The 12,976-nt window shown below is 42.9% G+C and overlaps 1 protein-coding gene across 1 annotated transcript in view; it reads left to right on the top strand.

Annotated features, from left to right (window-relative positions):
* Positions 1 to 12,976, top strand: part of NID1 (nidogen 1) — a 249,834-nt gene that overhangs the window by 146,087 nt on the left and 90,771 nt on the right. The window contains exons 12-13 of the mRNA XM_030194981.1: positions 4,515 to 4,658; positions 12,355 to 12,477. Of these exons, the coding sequence (XP_030050841.1) occupies positions 4,515 to 4,658; positions 12,355 to 12,477 (267 nt within the window). The remainder of the gene's footprint in view (positions 1 to 4,514; positions 4,659 to 12,354; positions 12,478 to 12,976) is intronic.

The raw sequence follows: 12,976 nt of genomic DNA, 5'->3' as shown, positions 1-12,976 counted from the left end.
ACCACCGAAACCACTGCCGAATCCATAACACCCAAACTTGAAATTGCCTCGATCAGAATTTATAACAAATCCTTGGTCGATCATCTCAACTGTGTCCTGTTTTATAGACTGCCCGGTAATTGGAACGACAGCCAGCCTATCTTTACAGACTTCATTTCATCTACCTGTGTAAACAACTCCAACACACTAATCCTTGGTGACATCAATCTTCACCTAGAAGACCCCAACTCTACCAACACATGTGAATGCAAGGACTTCCTACACTCCTGGGATCTCAAATGGCCTCACATGCAAGCTACCCACACCAAAGGACACACACTAGACCTCTTATCACACAAATTGTCCACAGACCAAAACTTATTAATAGCAGATATCAAATGGTCAGAAACACCTTGGACCAATCATTACAAACTGAACTTATCACTAAACTGGCGGAAGAAGGAATTAAACTGCATACCAGAACAAACATCATACAGTACGAGAGGACAAATACACCCAAAAGTATTCTAGCAACAGATATACGACAACGAATGGGACAGCATGTACGGACTCCGTACATTACCTTACTCACTGGGATGATAGATGTAGATGCATATTAAATGAAATAGCACCCTTTAAGGCAAGAGTATCAAGAAGACAAAACTCGATGAACGATGACTTTAAAAAACTCAAAACACAATCCAGGAAACTTGAACAAGCATGGAAAAAGAGGAAAGATGAACATACACTCAACGCATGGAAACAAATACATAGAAAATACAAATACGCAATAAGACAGACCAAAAGGTACTACTACAAAACTAAAATAGGACCAGATTATAAAGACCTGAAGAAACTATTTCAAATCGTGAACAAGCTATTAGACACTACCCCAATCACCACAACCAACTCAGACATCCCATCCGCAGACAAACTTGCCAACTATTTTAATGAAAAAGTAACAATCCCTCAGCACAACACCGACATCGAAAACTTCATTAATGGTCTGGACCTAACTCCTGATGGATGCCTAGCTGACCGTACCTGATAACATTCACTCCCCACACCACTGTATAAGTTACACAAGCAATCCACAGATTTGCCAGCACCCACTGTAAACTGGATACCTTCCCCAGTTATCTACTTAAAACCGCCCCTGACCACTTCATAGCAGACCTCACATCCCACCTAAACTTCATTCTACAACAAGGCCTCTTCCCCGAGGAATATGGTAACATCCTACTCACCCTAATACCAAAAGACACCAAGAAAAACACAAATGATCTCGCCAAGTACCACCCAGTCGCATCCATCCCACTAATAGTCAAACTGATGGAGAGCTTGGTGACCAAACAGCTCACCGACTACATGAATAAATTCTCAATACTACACGTCTCACAATCAGGATTCCGTTCCCACCACAGTACTGAAACTGTCCTAGTCACTCTCCTGGCCAAATTCAAGCAGGAAATAGCTACAGGTAAAAGCATACTCCTCCAATTCGACATGTCAAGCGCATTCAACATGGTAAACCACAATATACTAATAAGACTCCTAGCCCACTTTGGGATTGATAGTAATATACTCAATTGGATCAAGGGATTTCTTACCTCCAGAACATACCAAGTTAAATCAAATACATACCATCACCGTGGAAAGCAGTCTGCGGAGTACCTCAAGGATCACCACTGTCACCAATACTTTTCAACATATTGATGATCCCACTGGCAAAGTCTTTATCCAATCAAGGCCTCAACCCATTCATCTATGCAGACGAGGTTACAATCTACATTCCCTTCAGACATGACTTGTCAGAAATAACCAATGACATCAAAGCAGATCTAAACACCATGGACTCTTGGGCAAACACATTCCAATTGAAACTGAACACTGAAAAAACACATTGCCTCATCCTCTTATCTCAACACAACAAGAACAAACCCACAACCATAAACACCCCAGAACACACCGTCCCTATCTCAGACAGCCTCAAAATACTGGGCGTCATAATCGACCATAACCTCATTCTTAAGAGCCAAATAAACTCCGTAACAAAGAAATATACTCAATGTGGAAACTTAAACACGTAAAACCTTTCTTCCCGAGGGAAATATTTCGAAACCTAATACAATCAATGGTTCTAAGCCATGCAGATTATTGTAACGGAATCTATGCAGGATGTAAAGAACAACTTACAAAAAACTTCAGACCGCCCAAAACACTGCGGCTAGGCTGATATTTGGTAAAACATGTTTCGAAAGTGCCAAACCCCTCCGAGAAAAACTAGACTGGCTCCCAATCAAAGAACGGATCAACTTCAAAATCTGCACCCTGGTCCACAAAATTATCTACGGTGTAGTCCCAGGTTACATGATAGACCTTATAGATCTACCAACCAGAAACAGATCCAGCTCATCTTGCACATACCTAAACCTCCATTACCCAACTTCCAAAGGACTCAAGTACAAAACAACCTATGCATCAAGTTTGTCCTACATAAGCGCACAAACATGGAATGCACTCCCAAAAGCTGTGAAAACAATCCACGGCCACTTAAACTTCAGAAAATCACTAAAAACCAACCTCTTCAAAAGGGCCTACCCTACAGATCCAACGTAAATCCCCACATCCGGCCACACAAGTATACCAAAGATCGAACTGGACAATAATCCCCCTCCATTCGACCCTACTGGAGCCTGGAAAACACCTACCTTATTCGAACACAACATAACCTTGTATCTGCTCTCTACCAGATTGGCAAACACCTTTACGGTACTGTGTAAGCCACATTGAGCCTGCAAATAGGTGGGAAAATGTGGGTTACAAATGCAACAAATAAATAAATACTGCATTTCTTGGAAAGGGTGAACAAACGTGGATAAAGGTGAGCTGGTGATATTGTGTATCTGGATTTTCAAAAGGCATTTGACAAAGTACCTCATGAAAGACTCTTGAGGAAATTGGAGAGTCATGGGATAGGAGGTAGATTCCTATTGTGGATTAAAAACTGTTTAAAAGATAGAAAACAGAGATTAGGGTTAAATGGTCAGTGTTCTCAATGGAGAAAGATAGTGGGGTTCCCCAGGGGTCTGTGCTGGGACCGCTGCTTTTTAACATATTTATAAATGACCTAGAGATGGGAGTAACTAGTGAGGTAATTACATTTGCTGACGACACAAAGTTATTCAAAGTTGTTAAATCGTGAGAGGATTGTGAAAAATTACAAGACCTTACGAGACTGGGCGTCTAAATCCCTCACATAATGATTTATAGGATTTTTCCCAAACCTTCTCCATACACTTCACAGGAGGATTCAAGGTTTGCTATTATCTTCTGGCTGGCTGCCTACTTCCTTTCTCTGCCCTGCCTTTGCCGCCTTTTCTCCCGTGTAGAAATGGGAGCAGACAACTGGCATTTAAAATTTACAGGAACCTGCAACTGCTGGTACTCTCCTCTTTGAAACAAATGCCTTTTTCATGGCTGATTGACATCAGGGATTCTGAGATGCCAAATTACCATTAGTGCTGCTGCTGGCCATAGGTCTTTTTAAAGTATCAATTACCTTTCCTCCTTTGCGTCTACCATTCCCATACCTACCTCTAGCAAACACTGGCATGATTCAGTGAGAAAAACAGGTTCCATATATTATATACTTAATATATGATATATATATTATATTATACTTCAGTCCAGAGTCCATCCATATCTCAGTGTCTAGTCCCATGAAAGAACTGAGGAGGAAGCTTGAGATAGGGGGACTGTGAATAGTAGCCTCTCTATTCCCAGCGAGATGTTTACTCCACTCTCCTCCTCCTTTAGTCTATTCCAGACCTCATCCTGATGTGTCTGAACTGTGGAAAACACCGAATAATGAGACACAACAATCAAACTAGGAAATGGACAATACCCAATCCCTTGCCGTAGATTCCACCCTTGCAATCTGCAAGGGATGAATCCACCCCAATTCTAATTAACTGTACTAACCACTCTGTATTGTTCTCACTAGAGTCTGTAACCATCTCTCTAGAACTATGTAAGCCACATTGAGCCTACAAATATGTGGGGAAATGTGGGATACAAAGGCAATAAATAAATAAATATATAGTGGGTAGGGATTCCACTATTAATGAATGAAACCGTGCATACACCATAGAGCCAGTTTTATAATAGGCACCTTCACTGAGGTGCCCTAAGGCTATGCCTATTCTATAATGGAATCCAGGATCCTAGTTGAAGAGTGTTGATGGTGGTGTTGCCTCCTGTTTGTCCCAATTATTTCTTATTCAAGTTATGATGAATATCTTTTTGTCAGTCTCTATCTCCCATATATTCCCTTTTGCTGCAGTTTGAGATACCTGAAAGGCCTACAGTGGTCAAGGGTCTGAAAACCAAAAGAAAAAATTCATCTTTCTTTGAATTGATAGAAATCATCTATCCAGGCTACTCTGTTCTTTAAAATTGAATGCTTAAGTTTTGATTGGATACAGCAAACGTTGTGTGAATAGACATCTTGATAATGATTTTTGAATCCTTAGGTATTGAACGACCAATAAACCACTGTGTGATTGGGACTCACAGCTGTGACATTCCAGAGCGTGCTCGGTGTATATACACTGGGGCCTCCTCTTATATCTGTGCATGCTTGTCTGGCTTCTTGGGGGATGGCCGTACCTGTGTGGGTAAGTAACAAAAGGATCACTTCCCCAGCTTTCTCTGTTTGAGCTATAAAGAGCTGAAAAATCAACCTAATTATTGTGTCTCTGCCTCTGAACTTTCAAATCAATATTGTAATTCCTCACTCTGGAATTTTACTTTCACTAAATGGAGAAAAAGACCTCAGATGTCCTGGCTTGGCAGCAAGTGTAATGTCTTAGTGCCAGCTCATACTGGACCCCAGTCATATCATTGGTCAAAAACCTCCAAATTACTCTTCACTTAATTTTTCAATAATTTGTAATCATTTTTGTTTAATTATATGAAAGTACACTGTGACTTTTCCCAATAACTATACGTCTACATCCTTTAGCCGGTAAAACGCCATATTGGAAGACTGGCGTGTATGAGAATTTAGTTTTGAGAGCACCTAGTCTCCTGAAGAAGCTCATTAGAAGAGTGAAACGGAGAGCACCGTTGGTACAAGAATCAAGCTAAGTGCTTTGTATTGCATTGGAATATAATAATTGCTAAAGCTATGAAGAAATAGATGTATAGTTATTGGGAAAAGTCACAGTGCACTTTTATATAACCAAACAAAAATTATTAAAAATTATTGAAAAATTAAGTGAAAAGTAATTTGGAGGTTTTTGACCAGTGATATGGCTGAGGTCCAGTACGAGCTGGCACTAAGACATTACACTTGCTGCCAAGTCAGGACATCTGAGGTCTTTTCCTCCATTTAGTGATAGTAAAATTCCAGAGTAAAGAATTAAAATATTAATTTGAAAGTTCATAGGCAGCGACACAAGAATTAGATTGATTTTTCAGCATATTGTTTTGTCATCAACATTTGATTGTGCTGAATTAGTGTCTACGTATTTATTTTGAGCTACAAAGAGGACACCTTTGAAGTCTGTGTTTCTCCTCTTTTCTTTCCTCTTCATCCATCTTTGCTTTATCCTGCTGTGCTCATCTTTGCTGTAGTTGTGGCTTACAGTTGGCCTTTCTCTGCTAGCTCCACAGCCACACCCACACATAACTGTGAGTCAGAGAGAAAACAAGTTACATCTGTTCCCAGTGCTTTACCTCTTCAAAAATCTCCAATTTGGCCATCAGTCTCAGTTAAAGCTTCTGGATTATCATTTATCTGTTCAGAACTTTTTCAAGCAGAATTATTTCAAACAGAATTGCATCAATGCTATTTTGACTATATAGAGGTCAATACTCAGCCAACAGTGATGAGGGTTTTGCTTACCGCCGCTGATGTTATTTCTGGATATTCAATGCCAGGCATTGAGTATCTGGTTTATGCAGAACCAGTTAACGTGTAGCTGGTTAGGTCAATAATCAGAACTTATCTGGCCATGGGGTGCTGCATAAAGATAGAACTGTTTTATGCGGTTATCCTGGCCGGTTAAGTGCTAAATATCTGCACTTAAGTGGCCAAGTGCTGACTCAGAGGACCTGATCCTTTCGGGTAACTCGGAGAGTGGCCAGAAGTCTGGTTCTGGGGCTTCAGGTCTTGCAAGAGCATCACAATTAAAGGTGTTAGGGTCCATTATCTGGTAGAGGTGGGTGGTTGGCTACAGTGCTTCTATTGGAGGTGGACCCAGATTACCATGGATCAATGGGTCCTTAAGATTGTCAGTGATGGCTATGTCCTGGAGTTTCTGCATCCACTTCCCGACGGTTTCTTGGAGTCTCCCTGCTAGTCCAGGCTAAAAGCAGCCATTGTCCAAACTACCTTATATTGATTGCTGCAACTCCGAGAGGTGGTTCCCGTCCCTGCCAACAAACAGGAGATGGGTCTCTATTCCATCAACTTTGTGGTGCCCAAAAAGTAGGGTTCCTTTCCTCCCATCTTAGACCTCAAGGGGGTAAACAGATACGTAAAGGGTTAGTTATTGTGATGGTCCATACAGGAGAGTTCCTTACCTGCCTCGATCTGATGGAAGCATACTCGCATATCCTGATTTGAAAGACACATCAGCAGTTCCTCTGGTTTGCCTTGAACAGCTTGAAGTTTTCCTTATAACAAAAAAAAAAAAGGGGGGGAGGGGGAGAAGAAAATATCCTCCAAGTTTAGTTCAGTTTGTTGTTCTGCATCTAAATCTTCTCAGTTCTTTGGTGGAATGTTCCATCTATTTTATTCTGAGTGCAGACAGACACATAGACAGACAGCAGCTGAAAACTGCAGTTTTGGTTTTGTTGCATCCTCCATTTTGCCTGATCGAGATAACTTCTAGGCAGTGCCACAGGTTTGCGGTCATACTTCTCTGCAGCTCTAGTGCAGAGTGGCTGACATGGTAATCTTGCAAAGAGTGCTTATTTTTCATCCTCTGCAAGAGTTAATGGAGACTGGGAATTGTTAGCTGGAGAACCTCTCTCTGCCTGAATTCTATGAGTTGATTCTGGACTAATGAGGCTTAATGAACCACCTTTTAAGCAGAGCAGAATTCTATGTAGTTCAGATAAAATCACCTAGGCCTCACAAACAAACATGTGAAAAGCAGGAAGTGCACTCTGTCTTGAAGGGCAATGGTCCAGTAACTGTTCTATGTTCCCATCACTAGGTTGATGAATGTGCTGGAAAGAGGTCAGCTAAAAGAATTCTTGGCACCACTTGACCTGATGGGAAGCTATTCCAGCTACATGAGTTGGCTTTCTTATGGGATTGTTAGCTGGACTTTAACTTGGCAGTGTCAGATCTTGAAGCTGTAGTCTCGTGGTAATGACCATACAACTTGGCAGTCTTTTTCATTAAGCTCTAATGAGAATCTGAGTTTGGAAGGTCAAGCAAGACTAAGAATTCTCACCTAAGAGGCTACAACAAGGTTACCAGTGTTGGGAGAATGAGTATCTCTTCGCCTGTCCAAGGTGTACAGATTCCGTTTACAAGAGAAATTCTATCTTAGGTTTCTTATGAGTACCAGTCAGTTTAGTCTCATACGGGACAAGAAGTATGTTATCTGGCAATTAGTGTTTTGGCTTGATATCTAACCGGGCATTTTCAGGGGCACCATCTGGTTAAGTGCCACTTGAAAATGTCTGGTTAGCCTCAGACAGGTGATTTAAATGGCCAGGAACCTCTCCTGGCCATTTAAATTGTTTTGAATATTGGGCCCATAGAATATTAGCACTTAGACACAAGACTGGTATAGTTTATTTGTTACATTTATATCCCACATTTTCCCACGTATTTTTTAGGCTCAATGTGGCTTACGTAGTACCGGAGAGGTGTTACAGACTCCGGTGTAAACAAATACAAAGTGATGTATGTAGTTACGCATGTACGTGCTAGTTGGACACTAAGCAATATTCTATAACTTTAGCATGCAACTTGCTTAATGCGTAACTATAAGGGGCATGTACAAGGGGAGGCACATGGACGGGGGAATGGACAAGTCCCACATTTATGATAAAGTGCTGCATTTAGGCCTGTGCTGGCATAAGTGAGCACACCTAAATGTATGCACAATCGCATGCATTTTATAAAATACAAATGTAAAATTTCTCTGTCCATGATCCACTCTGTCAACTTCAGAGTACACATACCGTATAAATGTGCCTGCTTCAAGCACACATACATTTAGGCATGATCTAGTTTTAAAGGAGCCTATTTATGTGCATAAATCAGTATTTTACATGCAAAAATTTTCTAAAACTGTCCTCTCAGCCTGTAAAAAGGTATTCACATGTAAAAAGTCCTTTATAAAGTTACTCTCATAGAGTGCATGCACATATTTACACCAATTTTGCGAAGATGTAAATGCGAATTTCTTTGGCTAGTGGGGTTTCATCTACCCCACCACCCTCTCCACCCCATGCCCTTTATCTCTCTCTCTCTCTTTCTCTCCCCCCACCCTCTCTCTCTCTCCCCTCCCTCAGGTTTATTATCTCTTTCTCTTCCCTCCCCCCCCAGGTCCATTATCTCTCTCTGTTCCCTCTCTCCTCCCCCCCCCCCCCCCGGTCTATTATCTCTCTTCCCTCTCTCCCAACCCCCCCCCCCCCCAAGTCCATTATCTCTCTCTTTTTCTTCCACCCTCTCCATCTGAGGTCCATTATATTTCTCTCTGTCCCCTCTTTCCCTCTGAGCCCAACATCTCGCCCTCTCTCTTCTCCCTCCATCCTCTCCCTCAGATCAGCTTTTCTCCCTATTTCTCCCTTCCCCGTACACAGTCCACCATGTCCCTCCCCTTTGGCCCTAACCCGCTGTTCTCTCTCACTTCCCCTCCTTTTCCTCCTCCCATGGTCAGGCATCTCTTCCTTTCCCCTGACCCCATTTCTCTCAGGTCCCCCTCCCCCCCCCAGTGTACCTTTTTATATCTGAGAAAGTCTTTGACCATGCAGCGTGCCAATGGCAGCCCTACTCAAAGGTTGCCTCAAGCCACTGCCGCTTGCACTCCCCAAGTTTGTGCATGAACTGAGTGTGCTCGGGGAGTGCCGGCATCAGCGATTGGAGGCACCCCACTGACTTCCTCACTCCTGAGGCAGTACAAGGGGGCCGCTTTGACAGTGGATTTCTTTAACTGGTAGGGGTTCGGCATCCCCACCAGCAAAGGTATATACCTAATGTGGGGGAGGGAGAATGTGTGGCCCTCTCCCCAGTCCACCCCTGTGTCCCCCCCTCCCCCCACGGACTGCTGGCTATGCTCCATCTTTAATCACGCAATTAAAATTTTTAAGCAAATTGCAGCCCAAGTATATGCACGTAAACAGTTACACAACTTTATAAAAGGCCTTTTCTGTGTTCAAAACTAGTTTTATGTGCAGAAAACCCTTTATAAAATTTGCCGCATTTTTTAAAATGCTGGCCATGATGTCTTCTGGCAAAGAAATGTATACCTCAAAACTAGACATCTGAGGCTGTACCAGAATTTTGGCACTGGCGGAATATGGTGCACCAGCTGCTGATGTGGGAGGCAAGAGAAGCCAGGGGATCCCCAAAACGAAAGAATCAGTTTCTGAAGATCTGGGGAAAATATATAGATACCCTATCAGCTTAAGGGTAAGAGTTTTGTGCTTAATGTGCTGTAGACACTATATTGAAGTTGTAGGTGGGTCAGTTCCTCTTTAGGATGATTGTGAGTTTTCCGTGGGGAGGGAGAGAATAGGAGGGTTAACAGAGGGGGGGGGGGGAATTTTTGGGGGTGGGGGGAGCGGGGAAAGGGGGGGGGGTGTTGGAGAAACGGAATAAAAAAGTGAAAGCAGTAGGTCCGAACTGTTTGATGTTTGATTGATTGATTAGAAGGGAATTTCATGACTGGTTGTACATATTGAATATTTGATGTTGACAAAAGTGTACACTGTTTTCAATAAAAACCGTTGAAACATAAAATGCTGGCCATGAAGTTTTAAAAAAAAAATATACCAGTGGAACATCTTTTGGTTTTTAGGGGAGGAGCAAACAAACCAATTTCTGCCCCTGCCTTCCAAGTTGCTGATGTTGTGTGGAATAAAAAGCTGGTAGAACACTGAAGAGTGAGATTGTGCAGGTGGGGATGGAAGGTGTGAGTTTGTGATGGAAATTGAGATGATAAGCACTAAGATTGGGGGGGGAGGGGGTTTGAAGAGGTTGAGTACACTAAGGGACCTGGTAATAGGATACTTAAAGATGTCTAAAGAAGCTGTGAGTAGAGAGCTGAGGCGAGCTAGTGGGCATGTAGTGTGGGCAGTGAGGATATAGGAGGATCCTGGGTATTGAACTGGGGGGTAGGGGAGTATATGAATATTTTTTTGAATGGAAAATGTGAGTTATATCGTTAATGGTTGATCATTATGTTTGGAAATTTGATAAAAATTAAGTTTGGTAGGGCTGTAGCCCTAATGACCAACCCTGCTTTTCTTCTATGAATATAATCGACAGAGCTAAATATACATGAAGTATGCAGCTGATGTATGTATATGTATGTGTAGTAGTGTACCAAGGACAGGGCGGTCCACCCCGGGTGCAGGCAGCAAAGGGGTGCGCGGAGCAGGCACGTTGCTCTCAGCTCTGCCAGTCCCCTGCCCACTGTGACGTTACTTCCTGTTTTGGGGCAGGGGACCGGCAGAACTGACAGCCGTGTGCCTGCTCCATACATCCTCTTGCTAGGAGAAAAGGTGGGGGGGGGGGGGGGGTGATGCATGCTGGTGGGGGGGGGGGGGGGGCGCGCAGCGGTGACTCACCCCAGGTGGCCAACAAGCTAGGAACACCACTGGGTATGTGGTTTTCTTCAGGACCGCTTTACCACCCACTCTTCACTCTTATTAGCAAGGAATTATACGGATAGGAGGCAGTTCTATAACTGGGTGACCCAATGCTTTATCTTGTTGGGCAGACTGGATGGACCATGCAGGTCTTTTTCTGCTGTCATCTACTATGTTGTTATGTAATGCTGCGTTGGTACACCTATTCTATAACGGCACCTGTGCACACAGATACTGTTATAAACTACTGGTATAAACACACATTTGCCTGCGTAAAGTTAGGCACACCCACTTCCGCCAGGTCAATAGCAGGTATAAATGGGCACATGTAAGCGCAATATTGGGCTCATATTCAAAGAGAAAAAACATCCAAAAAGTGTCATAAAGCAGCATTTGGACAAAAATCATCTCAAAACATCCAAATCGGTATTTTCAAAACCTGTTTTGCAGACATTTATCTATGCAGTTCATCTGCAGTACGTCCAAATCACAAGGGAGTGTGTCAGGGGTCTTTTGAAGGTGGGATTAGGGTGGGCTTATGGTGTGCCTACACTTGGACGTTTTACAGTCGTAATGGAAGAAAACAAAAATGTCTAGGACTGAAACTTCAACGTTTTGATCTAGACCTGCTTGTAGAAGGAATAAGGCACAAAAAGGTGCCCTAAATGACCACTGGAGGGAATCAGGGATGACCCCCTCCCCATTACTCCTACTGCCTCTATGCCAGCCTCAGATGTTATAGCCAGGTCTATTAGAGCAACATGCAGGTCCCTGGAGTAGTCTAGTGATCAGTGCAGTGTACTGTAGACAGGTGGACCCAGGCCTATACCTCCCCCCCCACCTGTAACATTTGTGGTGGAAACTGTAAGCCCTCCAAAACCCACCAGAAACCCACTGAACCCACATGTAGGTGCCCACTTTACCTATAAGGGCTATTGTGGTGTACATTTGGGGGTAGTGGGTTTTGGAGGGCTCAGCAGAAAAGATAAAGGAGTAACGGTGAGATGTGTACCTGGGGTTATTTATATGAAGTCCATAGCAGTGCCCTCTGGGATGCCCCATTGCTCTCCTGGGATGTCTGGGGGATCAGTCTACTAAAAAATGGGGATACTTCTATATCCCAATGGCTTGATTTTCTGCGTTTTTCACTTGTAAAGTTTTTTTTTTTTTTAAATGGCCTACCTTCAAAGTCCTGGTGGTCTAGTGGTCTGTTTGGGGCACGAGCAATCCTGAGTTACTGCCGCCCCTATTGGTTCTGCAGTCAACATGGCTGCCACAACTTCCCATGGCAGCCATGCGAAGCAGCCATTTTGGGATTGGAACCAGCATGGGCAGGAGCGGCTGGAGATTGCTCCTGCCAATTCCAATATCAGAATGGCTTCTGTGGCCTCCTGTGGCAGTCTTGAGAGACTGCCACAGGAAGTTGTGGCATCTATTTTGAATTCGGAGCCAGGAGTGTCTTGGGATCGCTGCTGCAAGGAAGAAGCCACTTTGGTTTATTAGGTTTGATTTTTTTTCTCTTGGTTTCAGATGTAGATGAATGCGAGTCTATCCAGTGTCATCCAAATGCCATTTGTTACAACACACCAGGATCCTTCGTATGCCAGTGTAAAGCAGGCTACCGTGGAGATGGCTTTCAGTGTGTCTTAGGAGGTAAGAGTATTGGCCATTGTCTTTGTGTTTTGGATTTTTATTTGGGGGGGGGGGGGGGGGGTTACCTATAGCACTTCTTAAGCAGAACTAGGCATCTGCCAAAATGTTTTAGAACTGTGCTGATCAGGACGGTGTGTTACAATCTATTTTTTTGGCAGAAAATTAGTATTTTTATACATGAAGAAATTATACATAACAATATACTACAATGTCATACAGTACATGAAGATGTACAGTGTAAAACCCCATATAATGGGGCTCAGTATAATGTGGAATTTCTCAGAACATCGTCAAGGGCTGAAGCCTGCTTTTTTTTTTTTTTTTTTTTGGTTATTAACAGGTAGATCTTTTATAGCATTAATAAATATCTTGGACTCCAAAGTCCACGTTATATGCTGTCTACAATATACTAAACTTATTCAGTGCCTGAGGGGGACATTCTGAGCTCATGTAACTGCCCACGTTTCAGGTTGTCACATCTTCACATGTTGTAACCTGT

The sequence above is a fragment of the Microcaecilia unicolor genome, chromosome 3 (assembly GCF_901765095.1).
Source record: "Microcaecilia unicolor chromosome 3, aMicUni1.1, whole genome shotgun sequence".
In the NCBI taxonomy this organism is placed as follows: Eukaryota; Metazoa; Chordata; class Amphibia; order Gymnophiona; family Siphonopidae; genus Microcaecilia; species Microcaecilia unicolor.
The sequence above is the reverse complement of the archived record's forward strand: the minus strand, read 5'-3'. Positions and strand labels throughout refer to the sequence as shown.